The 12,538-nt window shown below is 41.7% G+C and overlaps 1 protein-coding gene across 1 annotated transcript; it reads left to right on the top strand.

The window, feature by feature from the left end:
• The first annotated feature begins 6,460 nt into the window (after positions 1–6,460).
• On the top strand, positions 6,461–12,529 carry LOC118368383 (uncharacterized protein C14orf28 homolog). Its single transcript, XM_035752436.2, has 6 exons — positions 6,461–6,672; positions 7,546–8,070; positions 10,016–10,105; positions 10,195–10,329; positions 10,570–10,764; positions 10,862–12,529. The coding sequence occupies exons 1-5, from the start codon at positions 6,587–6,589 to the stop codon at positions 10,751–10,753; spliced, it is 1,020 nt and encodes a 339-aa protein (XP_035608329.1). The 5' UTR covers positions 6,461–6,586; the 3' UTR covers positions 10,754–10,764; positions 10,862–12,529.
• The last annotated feature ends 9 nt before the right edge of the window (positions 12,530–12,538 follow it).

The following is a 12,538-nucleotide window of genomic DNA, read 5'->3' on the forward strand; positions in this document are numbered from 1 at the left end:
CAGAATCTGTTCCAACCTTGTTTGTGGTTTGCAAAGTTTTGGGTAGAGATTCTACAGAACATTATGAATAGAACGAGGTTGCCAAGTCATGCTTGATGCATGTGGCTGTTGTTCACCATGTACAATGTCTGCAGAATGCAACAGAACGTAGAGATACGTGAGAAAACCAAACTGCTACGAGGAAGCTATGTCAAAGGTTTACACAAAATCAACATCATTGTGCTTTCTAAACCCTCTGCACAAGAGCTGTGTGCTAGTCGAGCAAAGTTACAAAAATGTGCGTGATACTTGCTGTGGTCGCCCAACAGCAGCACCATTTTGATCCAACAGACATGGTCAGAAATATTACAGAAACGGACAGTAAATCTCTTACGCAGAAATGTCTTATCCACTGATGATTTGGGCTGGCATTGTTGGCTGAAAGAAAGTTTGTCCCGAGACAACAATTCAATTCAAGAGGCTTTATTGAACTTGTTCTCAACTAGCCTACCTGGTTAAATAAAAGTGAAAAAATATATAATAAATTGGCATGGGAAACTTACAGTGGGGGAAAAAAGTATTTAGTCAGCCACCAATTGTGCAAGTTCTCCCACTTAAAAAAGATGAGAGGCCTGTAATTTTCATCATAGGTGCACTTCAACTATGACAGACAAAATGAGAAAACAAATCTAGAAAATCACATTGTAGGATTTTTTATGAATTTATTTGCAAATTATGGTGGAAAATAAGTATTTGGTCACCTACAAACAAGCAAGATTTCTGGCTCTCACAGACCTGTAACTTCTTTAAGAGGCTCCTCTATCCTCCACTCGTTACATGTATTAATGGCACCTGTTTGAACTTGTTATCAGTATAAAAGACACCTGTCCACAACCTAAAACAGTCACACTCCAAACTCCACTATGGCCAAGACCAAAGAGCTGTCAAAGGACACCAGAAACAAAATTGTAGACCTGCACCAGGCTGGGAAGACTGAATCTGCAATAGGTAAGCAGCTTGGTTTGAAGAAATCAAATGTGGGAGCAATTATTAGGAAATGGAAGACATACAAGACCACTGATAATCTCCCTCAATCTGGGGCTCCATGCAAGATCTCACCCTGTGGGGTCAAAAGGATCACAAGAACGGTGAAAAAAAATCCCTGAAGCACACGGGGGGACCTAGTGAATGACCTGCAGAGAGCTGGGACCAAAGTAACAAAGCCTACCATCAGTAACACACTACGCCGCCAGGGACTCAAATCCTGCAGTGCCAGACGTGTCCCCCTGCTTAAGCCAGTACATGTCCAGGCCCGTCTAAAGTTTGCTAGAGAGCATTTAGATGATCCAGAAGAAGATTGGGAGAATGTCATATGGTCAGATGAAACCAAAATAGAACTTTTTGGTAAACTCAACTCGTTGTGTTTGGAGGACAAAGAATGCTGAGTTGCATCCAAAGAACACCATACCTACTATGAAGCAGAGGGGTGGAAACATCATGCTTTGGAGCTGTTTTTCTGCAAAGGGACCAGGACGACTGATCCGTGTAAAGGAAAGAATGAATGGGGCCATGTATTGTGAGATTTTGAGTGAAAACCTCCTTCCATCAGCAAGAGCATTGAAGATGAAACATGGCTGGGTCTTTCAGCATGACAATGATCCCAAACACACAACCCGGGCAACGAAGGAGTGGCTTCGTAAGAAGCATTTCAAGGTCCTGGAGTGGCCTGGCCAGTCTCCAGATCTCAACCCCATTAAAAATCTTTGGAGGGAGTTGAAAGTCCGTGTTGTCCAGCAACAGCCCCAAAACATCACTGCTCTAGAAGAGATCTGCATAGAGGAATGGGCCAAAATACCAGCAACAGTGTGTGAAAACCTTGTGAAGACTGACAGAAACGTTTGACCTCTGTATTTGTCAACAAAGGGTATATAACAAAGTATTGAGATAAACTTTTTGTTATTGATCAAATACTTATTTTCCACCATAATTTGCAAATAAATTCGTAAAAAATCCTACAATGTGATTTTCTGGATTTCTTTCCCTCGTTTTGTCTGTCACAGTTGAAGTGTACCTATGATGAAAATTACAGGCCTCTCATCTTTTTAAGTGGGAGAACTTGCACAATTGGTGGCTGACTAAATACTTTTTTGGCCCCATTGTATATGGTTTTGCTGTTTGTTCTTTATTATAGAGCCAAAAAGATTGGAGAAGTGGTTTACCCATACATCTCCATTTTGGATAGACAAGTCTTCATTTTGTTGTTTAGTGTTTTCCAATTTTCCCAGAAGTGGTTAGAGTTGATGGATTCTTCAATTACATTGAGCTGATTTCTGACGTGCTGTTCATTATTTTTCCATAGTGTATTTCTGTATTGTTTTAGTGATTCACCATAGTGAAGGCGTAGACTTCCCGGTTTTCTGGGTATCTATGTTTTTGGTTGGACAGGTTTCTCAATTTCTTTCTTAGATTTTTGCATTCTTCATCAACCATTTGTCATTGTTGTTCATTTTCTTCGGTTTTCTAGTTGAGATTTTTAGATTTGATAGGGAAGCTGAGAGGTCAAATATACTGTTAAGATTTTCTACTGCCAAGTTTACACCTTCACTATTACAGTGGAACGTTTTATCCAGGAAGTTGTCTAAAAGGGATTGAATTTGTTGTTGCCTAATTGTTTTTTGTTAGGTTTCCAAACTACATTCCTTCCATCTATAGCATTTCATAATATTACTCAGTTCCTTTGGCTTTGATGCCTCATGATTTGAGTATTGCTCTGTTCAAGTAGACTGTGATTTTGCTGTGGTCTGATAGGGGTGTCAGTGGGCTGACTGTGAACATATACTCTGAGAGACTCTGGGTTGAGGTCAGTGATAAAGTAATCTACAGTACTACTGCCAAGAGATGAGCTATAGGTGTACCTACCATACGAGTCCCCTTGAAGCATACCATTGACTATGTACATACCCAGCGTGCGACAGAGTTGCAGGAGTTGTGACCCGTTTTTGTTGGTTATGTTGTCAAAGTAGTGCCTAGGGGGGCATATGGGGGAAGGAATGCTGTCACCTCCAGGCAGGTGTTTGTCCCCCTGTTTGCTCAGGGTGTCAGGTTCTTGTCCGGTTCTGGCATTTAGGTCGCCACAGACGAGTACATGTCCCTGGGCCTGGAAATGATTGATGTCACCCTCCAGGATGGAGAAGCTGTCTTCATTAAAGTATGGGGATTCTAGTGGGGGTTATAGGTAGCACACAGGAGGACATTTTTCTCTGTTAAGATAATTTCCTTTTGAATTTCTACCCAAATGTAAAATGTTCCTGTTTTCATTCATCTAATGGAGTGAGTTAGGTCTGCTCTATACCAAATTAGCATACCCCTTGAGTCCCTTCCCTGTTTCACACTGGTAGTTTGGTAGATGGGACTACCAGCGCTCTGTAACCTAGAGGGCAACCAGTGGGTCTCATCTATTTCTTTCTTGTAAGATGACAATGCCTGTATTTCTGATTTCTTTGATGAAGTCCAGGTTCCTGCTCTTTAGGTCAAAGGCAGATGACCTCAGGTCTGGGATATTCCAAGATGAGATGGTGAAGGCTTTGTGTCCCATAAAGTGTCCAATGTTGTTGGTCGTGTGGTTTGGCCTCAGGCCAGTGTGACCAGAGCCTACTGAGCATCTGGTACATGCCATTGGCTTGGGCTAGTGTAAGAGTGGGGGTTGGGCCTGTTTGCCCGCTCACAGCCTGGGCGTATCTGTGACTTCCATGTTGAGGCCCTCTTTGCGGGGGTGGGGTGTATGGGGTGGGCAGGAGAGGCATAGGTCTGATCTGAGGGGGCCTAAATGGGGTGTGGGCATGGTTGACTTGGGGGGTTGATTGGTTGGGATGGGGGTGTGTTTGTGGCTGGTGGTGTTTTTTTTTTAAACATTTTTTTTAATTATTTTTTTAACCTTTATTTAACCAGGCAAGTCAGTTAAGAACACATTCTTATTTTCAATGACGGCCTGGGAACAGTGGGTTAACTGCCTGTTCAGGGGCAGAACGACAGATTTTGTACCTTGTCAGCTCGGGGGTTTGAACTCGCAACCTTCCGGTTACTAGTCCAACGCTCTAACCACTAGGCTACGCTGCCGTGTCTTGGCGTGGGTCCTCTATGTGTAGGTCCGGGGGGTGTCTATTGATCTGTGGCTCCTGTGTGAAGTGCTGGGGCTACATTTGAGAGTGATGTCCTTTAGAGTCCGGGCGAAGGTGGGCACTGCTGCCTTGTATAGGTGGACCTGGTCATAGGGGCTGTTCAAGACCAGGGTGGAGTGGTGGGCCAGGAAAACATTTGGTTTTGAGGCACAGTCATGGGAAATACTTGTGTTTACCCACTGTATGGTAGCAGGGTGGAAGTATTTTCATGGTAGCAGGGTGGAGATAACCACTTGTGCTTTGGGGAAAGTAGAAGAAGCTATTTCAATCACTCCCTTCAGTGCTGTGGCCACCCTTTCCTGCTGTGTTCTCAGGTCATTTGTGCCTGTGTGTATTATTATGTGGCTGGGTGATCCTAGTTAGTCCTCAGACAGAAGGTCTAGGGCGGGCTGGGCATTAGGACACCAGAGTTTAGACACACTGTGTTTGGGAAAAAGTGTTTTTTTTCTTGAATATATTTCCCATTTGAGTCCATAATACACATTCTGTGTCTTGTATATGTCCTCAGTGGGTGTGGGGGGCTTGTCAGGAGGGATATCAGGGTGGCTTGGGGTTCTTCATTTGTCTGTTCTGCTGTGATGTTGTCGCTATGGTCAGGGTCTGGTTTGGACTGTTCTTCTGATGAGACTTTTGTCGGGAGCTGAGATGGGCTGTTCTTCTGGCTTCTCTGCAGGGGTGGCCAACTCTAGTGGGCCGTTCTCAGTCACACGCCATCCCCCTCAACCTTTCTTCTAGCAGTCTGATCCTCACCTCTCGTGCTTTGTTCTTCTCCTGCTCTTGATTTGTATATTTTTGAAGTTGTCTCACCACACTCCAGAGTGCAGATATCTCTTTCCAACTACAGCTCTCCGGGTCTGGTTAAGGGGTTGTTGTTGTGCTGGACTGTTGTCTGGGTCTGTGCTGACTGGAATGTAATCCCCTGCTGTTCCAGCTCCACCTGCCTTACCTCCAGCTGGGTAAATATATCCTTAATTTCATTCAGTGAGTAGTACTCTGTGCTGGGAGGTTGACTTTCCACTTGGGGTTGCTCGTCTGTGGGGTTATATAATGAAGAGGTCTGGTCTGACCCGCTCGGGTCAGGAGTCCTCGTTGTCTAGTACCCCTCGTTAACAACCCCTCTCTTAACAAAGGGGTAGTGTGCTAATATAGCACTGGGCCATGCCAGGGGGTGGTTGGTGTGGAAGGTTGCTGATGTTCCCATGTTTATAATAGTCAGCAAAAAGTGTCTCTTGATTTTCCATAAGGAGCTTCATTTTGTGATCTTTTCTTGCCTTATCATTCTTTATTGTATTTGAATTCCCTCTGAACAGCAGGAGGCAGCTTCTAATGCCTCTCCATTTGTTTGGAGTAGACTGTTCAACTCTCCTGCCATTGTTGGGCTAAAGGGCTTTGACATTCTCACTTGACAGGTCAGGACTAATTGAAGTTGTATCAAGCTTGGCAGCCTTAATTTAGCATGCAGTCCTTATAAAGTTAATGTAATGTATTTTTCATCTTGGCTTTTGGCAATAAAATATAGCTTTAGACTAAACATTACTCACTCACAGTTCCAGGTTGGATGGTGTTTTCAGGTTTCTGTTGTTTTCCCAGAGCATTTGCTGCAGTGTTGGAATAATAAGCTTTGGTAGTTGTAAACCTTCCAGGTGATTTCGTTATTACGTCCAAAATCAGGTTGTAGGATTTGATTTGGAGTGGAGGTTATGTTGTAGAGGGTAGTATCCTGTATATGTTCCTGACAAAAAAATACAAGTTTACCTAAGTCTAAATCTATCTTTTTTTAAAACATGCTGAAAAATGCAGGAGCTCATCTGGTCATGAACTCTGTCTCTCTCTCAGCTTGTCTCTTCAGTCTGACTGGTTTTTGATTCTGATTACTGATGGTGGTAATGTTGTTAATGAGCTACGATGCTAGCGTAGCCCACATCAATAATGGTCGTACAATTTTTCGATATGGCCATAAAAACGTCTAAGAATATTGGCATAAGTAACTAGAGACAAAGATACTAGTGGGTGGAGTCATTTGTGTTGCTGTCAATGCGGTCAACCTACCAGAGAACAGTCTGAGTTGAGGGCAGGAACTGTTGGCCAATCACATGCGTCTTAAAATCATAGTAAACCCCTACCACAGAGGACGCAATAAAATGTACACCACTGCGCGCCTCCTCTTGAGGAGGCAGATGTGTGGAAAATCTCATGAAAAGCAAAGATCTTTTAGACAGCAGGTGGCAGCATTGCACTTCTGAAAAAAGGGCTGAAGGGCGTATCAAAACAATTAATATGGGCGTGGCTATGTGGTGCAATGGGCGTAACTTGACGTTGCTCAGGATGTTTTGAAGCTTTCTCGAGGGTTACAGAAAATACTAGTAGTGGTCATATAAGGATTTGTGGCTTGTTGGCCTGAATTAAGACATGAAGAAATACAGAGAACGATGGAGAGCAAATTCTGCATTTTGACCGACACAGAAGACCTCAGAACCCTAATTTCAAGTACCGAAAATAATCAGCAAATTGAAAGGTAACGCGTTAGCTAGCTAGCTAAATTTCATTGGCGGGGCTAGCTTGCTAGGCTAGCAAACCAATAACTACATTTATTGCCAAACAGTAGATTAACCGATATCAACAGTATTCAATATTGCATCGACAACTAAACGCATCAACACTAGGTTTTAGAAGGTTGCACTTAGCTAGGTAGCTAACTATCTAACTAGCTATTTTCATAGCTAGCTAGCGTCAATACTAGCTAGTTACAATGGAGGTACTTAATTAACAAGTTTAATGGTCTGTAAACTAACGTCAGCTGGCGTATACCATGGTGTGTGTTGCAGTTTGTGTGCAAGAGCATTAATTATAGCTAACTAACGTTAGCTGCCATGTTCATCTTCTATTTAATTTATCAAATTATGTTGACTACAATAACAATGCTGACTAAAAACTGATAAAATACATTTTTTTATGTATAATGTAACTGGCTGTATTTATTCCTCGTGTTATTTTTCTATTTGTCTTTTTTATTCTCTGCACTGTAAGCATTTCACTGTTAGTCTACACCTGTTGTTTACGAACCATGTAGCATAAGATTTGATGTAATTTACCTGGGATTGCATTGCAAATGTGCATCAGACAGTTTGCTTGCCAACGTTTACAAGGTGATCCCTGGACTCTGGTTTGAGGGATGTTTTGCAGTACACTCATTTGTACTTTAATGAATTAGGCATTTAGTAAATTATGAATACATTCCTTCATCAAGACCATACAGGAAAACCCTTATTAGTCAGAAGGAAGATTTAGGATTGAGGATATAAGCTGAGCCTAGCTCTGTTTAAAATCAACTTCACTCACCGCTTAGCCTAGGAGAATGATAACTTGTACCTTCATGTTGTCTCCTTAGGACAAAGACTTTGTTTGAGGAGATCCGTGCATCCATCAACAACAATGAAGAAGAGGACCGCTCCTTTTGGAGGCCTGTGCTCCCATGGGGGGGTGTCTACACCATCAGGGCGGGGAGGAGGGCCATCTCATGCACGCCTCTGTATGTTAAGATAAGCCTAAAGAACACCTGCACAATTGACGGGTTCCTCATGATCCTCTATATAATACTGAGAGACAACCATAGCTTTCCCCGAGAGGTGGGCATCTTTCTGGGCAGGCAGTTTGTAGAGCATTTCCTCTACCTGATGGACTCTTATGACTACACCACCGTTAAGATGCTGTGGATCTGGGACAGGATGTCCAAAAGGCAGTACCGCTCAGTGATCCACCATGCAGCATTGGAGATTGACCTGTTTGGTAACGAACATGAGAACTTCACCAAGAACTTAGAGACAATGCTGTCCACTATGCAGGAGAGCCTATGCACCAACTGGAGCTGTCCTGCTCGCTTCCAGGAGTTCTTACAGAGAACCATCAACATCAAGTAAGAGAGGCAGAGGCTGTAAGTCAAAGTCTGATAGCTGGTCAGTGTGGGAGGATTTTATTTTTTCCGTATCTCCCAGAGTTTCTGATCAGAGAACAGTGATCCTCCATTAGTATATAAATGAATAGTTAGTTACTACAAATAAAGTATGAACTCAATTAGTTCAGTGGGGTGAACTGGACTATGTCCAAATGGGAGGGCCTTCCCCGTTTCTATTGCTGGCTTTGCTAATTCTTCTGGACAGCTGGTCTACACTTCTGTCTTCAAGAATCTTTTATTTCTCCCCCTTGACTCGCTGCTTGACTAAAATAAGGCCCAGCTGTCTATAATGCTCACAGCAGGGTTGTGCTCAATTCAGAATTGACTCCCATTCAACTCATGAGTTGAAATTGAATTGGCCACACCCCACATGTTGAGTTTGAGTGGCAGGAAGTAGAATGTTTAATTCTGTGCAATTCAAAGAAATTCCACACAGTCATAGAACATAAGAGTTTAATTGAATCTGGCAGGTGGGTTGTTCCACTTCAAAAAGCACATAAAAGATTTTGACACCTACCATCTTCGATTGTTCTGAAATGGTTTGTAGTTAGAAACAGATAAGATAAGCATTTCTGCAACATTTTGTTGATTGCACCCAAATTGGCCATTTCAATTTATAGGATTTATATAGTATTCAATAAATATAGTACCTACCGTTCGATTTGCACAAAAACCTCTTCTTAACAATGATTACAATGTGAGGAATCCAAGTAATTGGTCAAAGGCCAGTATCCGTTCTCTGTTTGAAGAGTTGTATGAAGCTGCGACCTTGGAGTGTTCTTTCATACCATGTAATATATTCTTTGTGATTTAAAAAAAAAATGTTATCAATTGTTTCATCAATATTTTATATGAATGTATATAACGACATGCTTGATGTTTTATATACAAGATGTATATTTGTATAGACTACACATAATATACTCTGAGTGTAAGTGTACAAAACATTAGAAACACCTGTTCTTTCCATTAGACTGACCATTAGACTGACCAGGTGAATCCAGCTGAAAGCTATGAACCCTTATTGATGTCACTTGTTGTATCTACTTCAATGAAGGGAAGGAGACAGGTTAAAGGTATTCTTCACGATTTTGGCAGATGCCTTTAGGCTAGTAGATACCCATAGACTTCCAGGCATTGTGCTAATGCTAGTTAGCATTGGCTCGCAAAACTACCTCTAACTTCCTTCATACTGGACACAGAGACACAAAAATGGTATCCACGAGTTCATCTGACTCTGGGGAATTAAATAAAGGACATCTGCCAAAATTCCAAAGGGTTTTTCACTCAACAGTTTCCTGTGTGTATAAAGAATGGTCCACCACCTAAAGGACATCTAGCCAACTTGACACAACTGTGGGAAGCATTGAGGTCAATATGGGCCAGCATCCCTGTGGAACACTTTCGTGGAGTCCATGCCCCAACAAATTAATTCTGTTCTGGTGGCAAAAGGGTGTACAACTCAATATTAGGAAGGTGTTCCTAATGTTTATACACTCAGTGTTGAATAGAAGAGGCATTTGAATTTCACGAAATTCAATTATATTGCAATTCTGTATCCTGTTTACTACTTGAATTGGAAAGAATTGAGCATAATCCTGGCTCACAGTATAAAATATTGAAGAGAGCAGTTGGTTTCTAAACTGCTCTGGTTCAATCTCTGCCAGAGCCTTATAAAGGTATGTTTACCCACGGTTGGCTGTATTTAGACAGTGGACTATACCTATTACCGAATCCCAACTATTTCAGTTGATTTCATAGGTTCTTTTCTTTCTGGTGGAGATTAAAATTATGAATTAGGTTTGTGTAAATGCATCTATGTAGCCTGATACTGGTGATGGTTAGAGTTAACCCTAACTACATGGTGTTCAGAGTTCAACTTCTTAACCTTGTTCTTGTTTCCCAGTCCTCCTCATGAGCTGCCCCATAGAGATCCCATTCAGTCAGCGGTGGAGGAGTTCTTCTGTCCCAAAATCATTCTCTGCAAAGAACTGGGGTGAGACAACTTGAATGTTGAACCATCATATCCTATAATCTCTCCTGGTCTTTTCTATGATGCTGACTGATTTCCTGTCTGTTCTGCAGGTGTAATGGGTTGAGGGAGTTCTCTCAGAGGGTCTTCTGCCATGGCCCACCTCCTTTTGTCATTCTCAACATGCAGCTATGGAAGTCTGAGGAGCTGTCCTACGTTCCTTACCATCTGGCTCTGTCCCAACACAGGTAAGGAAACCATGTAGAGCAGGAGGACTCCGATCCCAGCCTCATTGTCTGATGCTGTTCTTTTTCTCCCTGGATGTTCATTTAATGTCAATATTGCCCGTCTGTTTTTTTTTATTTTGTTGAAACAGTAACATCCTTGCCTGTACTTTGCTATTTTCATTGATTTCATTAAGCTTTTTCTGGTAACCGAGACTGGTTTTTAACATGCTAAAAAATACAACCGTCTCTGCTTTTCAATAGGTACTCACTGGAAGGCGCCACACTCTTCAACAAGGAGGAGCATCACTACTCTGCAGCCTTCCAGATAGACGGCTACTGGATGCACTATGACGGGCTGAGGAGCGACAATCTGATCCTGTTAAACAAGCCCCCTGAACTCCTGCTGCTCTCTTCCCTTGTCTACATCCGTGCCTCAGACAAATGAGGTGCACAAAGGTAACCAAACAGGGATGGGGTCAGATCCATTTTTCATGACTTACTTGAATTAAAATTCTCCTGAATAGAATTGAATTAACCCCAACTTTGTCACCAGGGTCCTGACGGGACACAGAAGGAAGGAGGGAGACACTCGACAGCACTAATAGAAAGGAATCTTTAGAAAATTGCTCACCCTACACTTACACCTTCCTGTCTTTTTGTTGCCCTTAATTCACAGAAAAATAACCCTTTACCTTACATTTAGTTAATCATGGTTTTGTCTTCCATTCCTCAGTGAGAACTTACCATAACTTTTTTTTTAGCACCACATCCTATTTTAATGACATGTCAACAACTTCCTTGTTGTTTTATACTTTTAAGATTATTTTTCAAAATGATGTGCTCTATTTTGTCTTACTGTTGCCTCTGAAACGCTGTGTGCAAAGTGATAAGTGCGTCTTCTCTTTGGGCATGCTTGGAATCCAAGAATTTATGTATGAACTATAGTAGTTCTGGGCAGGTATGCATATTGAAGAATGAACTCAAACTTAAATAGTTTTACTGCGTAAATGTTTGTTTAAAAGTTTGCTTGCAGTGTGTTCTCTTGGGTGGCGTGGCATTCAGAGAAGCAAATTCAGCTAATTCAACTTTGATGTAGACTTGTCAACTGGGTATATAAGCTAGACCAGCAAAGCTTCTGTGAGAGTTGGTACAATACTACAATCTATTTGTGCATACCAGCCATGACTTCAGATTAAACTGGTGCTTTTTTAAATACTATTTCCACTGTAGTTTGAAAACATTAGAAACTGTTTAAGTATTGCTTTGTATTTTGTGGAAATTCAATCATTATCCTTGATTTACTTGCTTGTTTTAAATTGTCCATTAAGCTTTTTTTTATTTATCCATTATTTTATCAGGTAAGTTGACTGAGAACATGTTCTCATTTACAGCAACGACCTGGGGAATAGTTACAGAGGAGAGAAGGGGGATGAATGAGCCAATTGTAAACTGGGGATTATTAGGTGACTGATGGTTTGAAGGCTGGATTGGGAATTTTAGCCAGGACACCGGGGTTGACATCCCTACTCCCACAATAAGTGCCATGGGATCTTTAATGACCTCAGTCAGATCACCCATTTAACGTCCCATCCGAAAGAGGGCACCCTACACAGGGCAGTGTCCCCGATCACTGCATTGGGATATTTTTTAGACCAGAGGAAAGACTGGCTCCTATTGGCCCTCCAACACCACTTCCAGCAGCATCTGGTCTTCCATCCAGGGACTGACCAGGACCAACCCTGCTTAGCTTCAGAAGCAAGCCAGCAGTGGTGGTATGCTGATGACTACTTGATGTCAGTGATTGTTAGAATACATGCTCCAATAATTGTATAACATCAGTTCTGTCTTAATGTCAGTAATTTCTTACAAGTACCCCAGCACAGTGACATTACAGAAGTGCTTCTTGAGTGCTCGCTTGTTTGCCTTTCATAGTAGCATATGATATCCTGCACAATTCAATAAGGTAAATTACTACATCCCAATCTAAAGATGTCAAACCTGTAGTAAATATTAGTATACAAATGTGATTTTGTAATGCATTTGATAATTTAGAAATTAACAGAGCATTGAACCATCACATTGTGCCTCTTGCCAATTTATCAGTGTACAATTTCATTCTTGACAGAAGTACATAATGAAACTCTTAGAGCAAAAATACTTGTATCTATGCTTTCATTGCTAAGTCTTTTTTTTTTCTCAATACAAATGTTTTATATGCGAACGTGTCTGT

Source organism: Oncorhynchus keta, chromosome 35 (assembly GCF_023373465.1).
Source record: "Oncorhynchus keta strain PuntledgeMale-10-30-2019 chromosome 35, Oket_V2, whole genome shotgun sequence".
In the NCBI taxonomy this organism is placed as follows: Eukaryota; Metazoa; Chordata; class Actinopteri; order Salmoniformes; family Salmonidae; genus Oncorhynchus; species Oncorhynchus keta.

Excerpts from the sequence above, each read along its gene's own strand:
- LOC118368383 (XM_035752436.2), top strand. The coding sequence starts at position 6,587 with ATGGAGAGCAAATTCTGCATTTTGACCGACACAGAAGACCTCAGAACC. Across the intron at positions 8,071-10,015 it reads CAGAGAACCATCAACATCAA|TCCTCCTCATGAGCTGCCCC; the intron begins GTAAGAGAGGCA and ends CTTGTTTCCCAG. Across the intron at positions 10,330-10,569 it reads CTGGCTCTGTCCCAACACAG|GTACTCACTGGAAGGCGCCA; the intron begins GTAAGGAAACCA and ends GCTTTTCAATAG.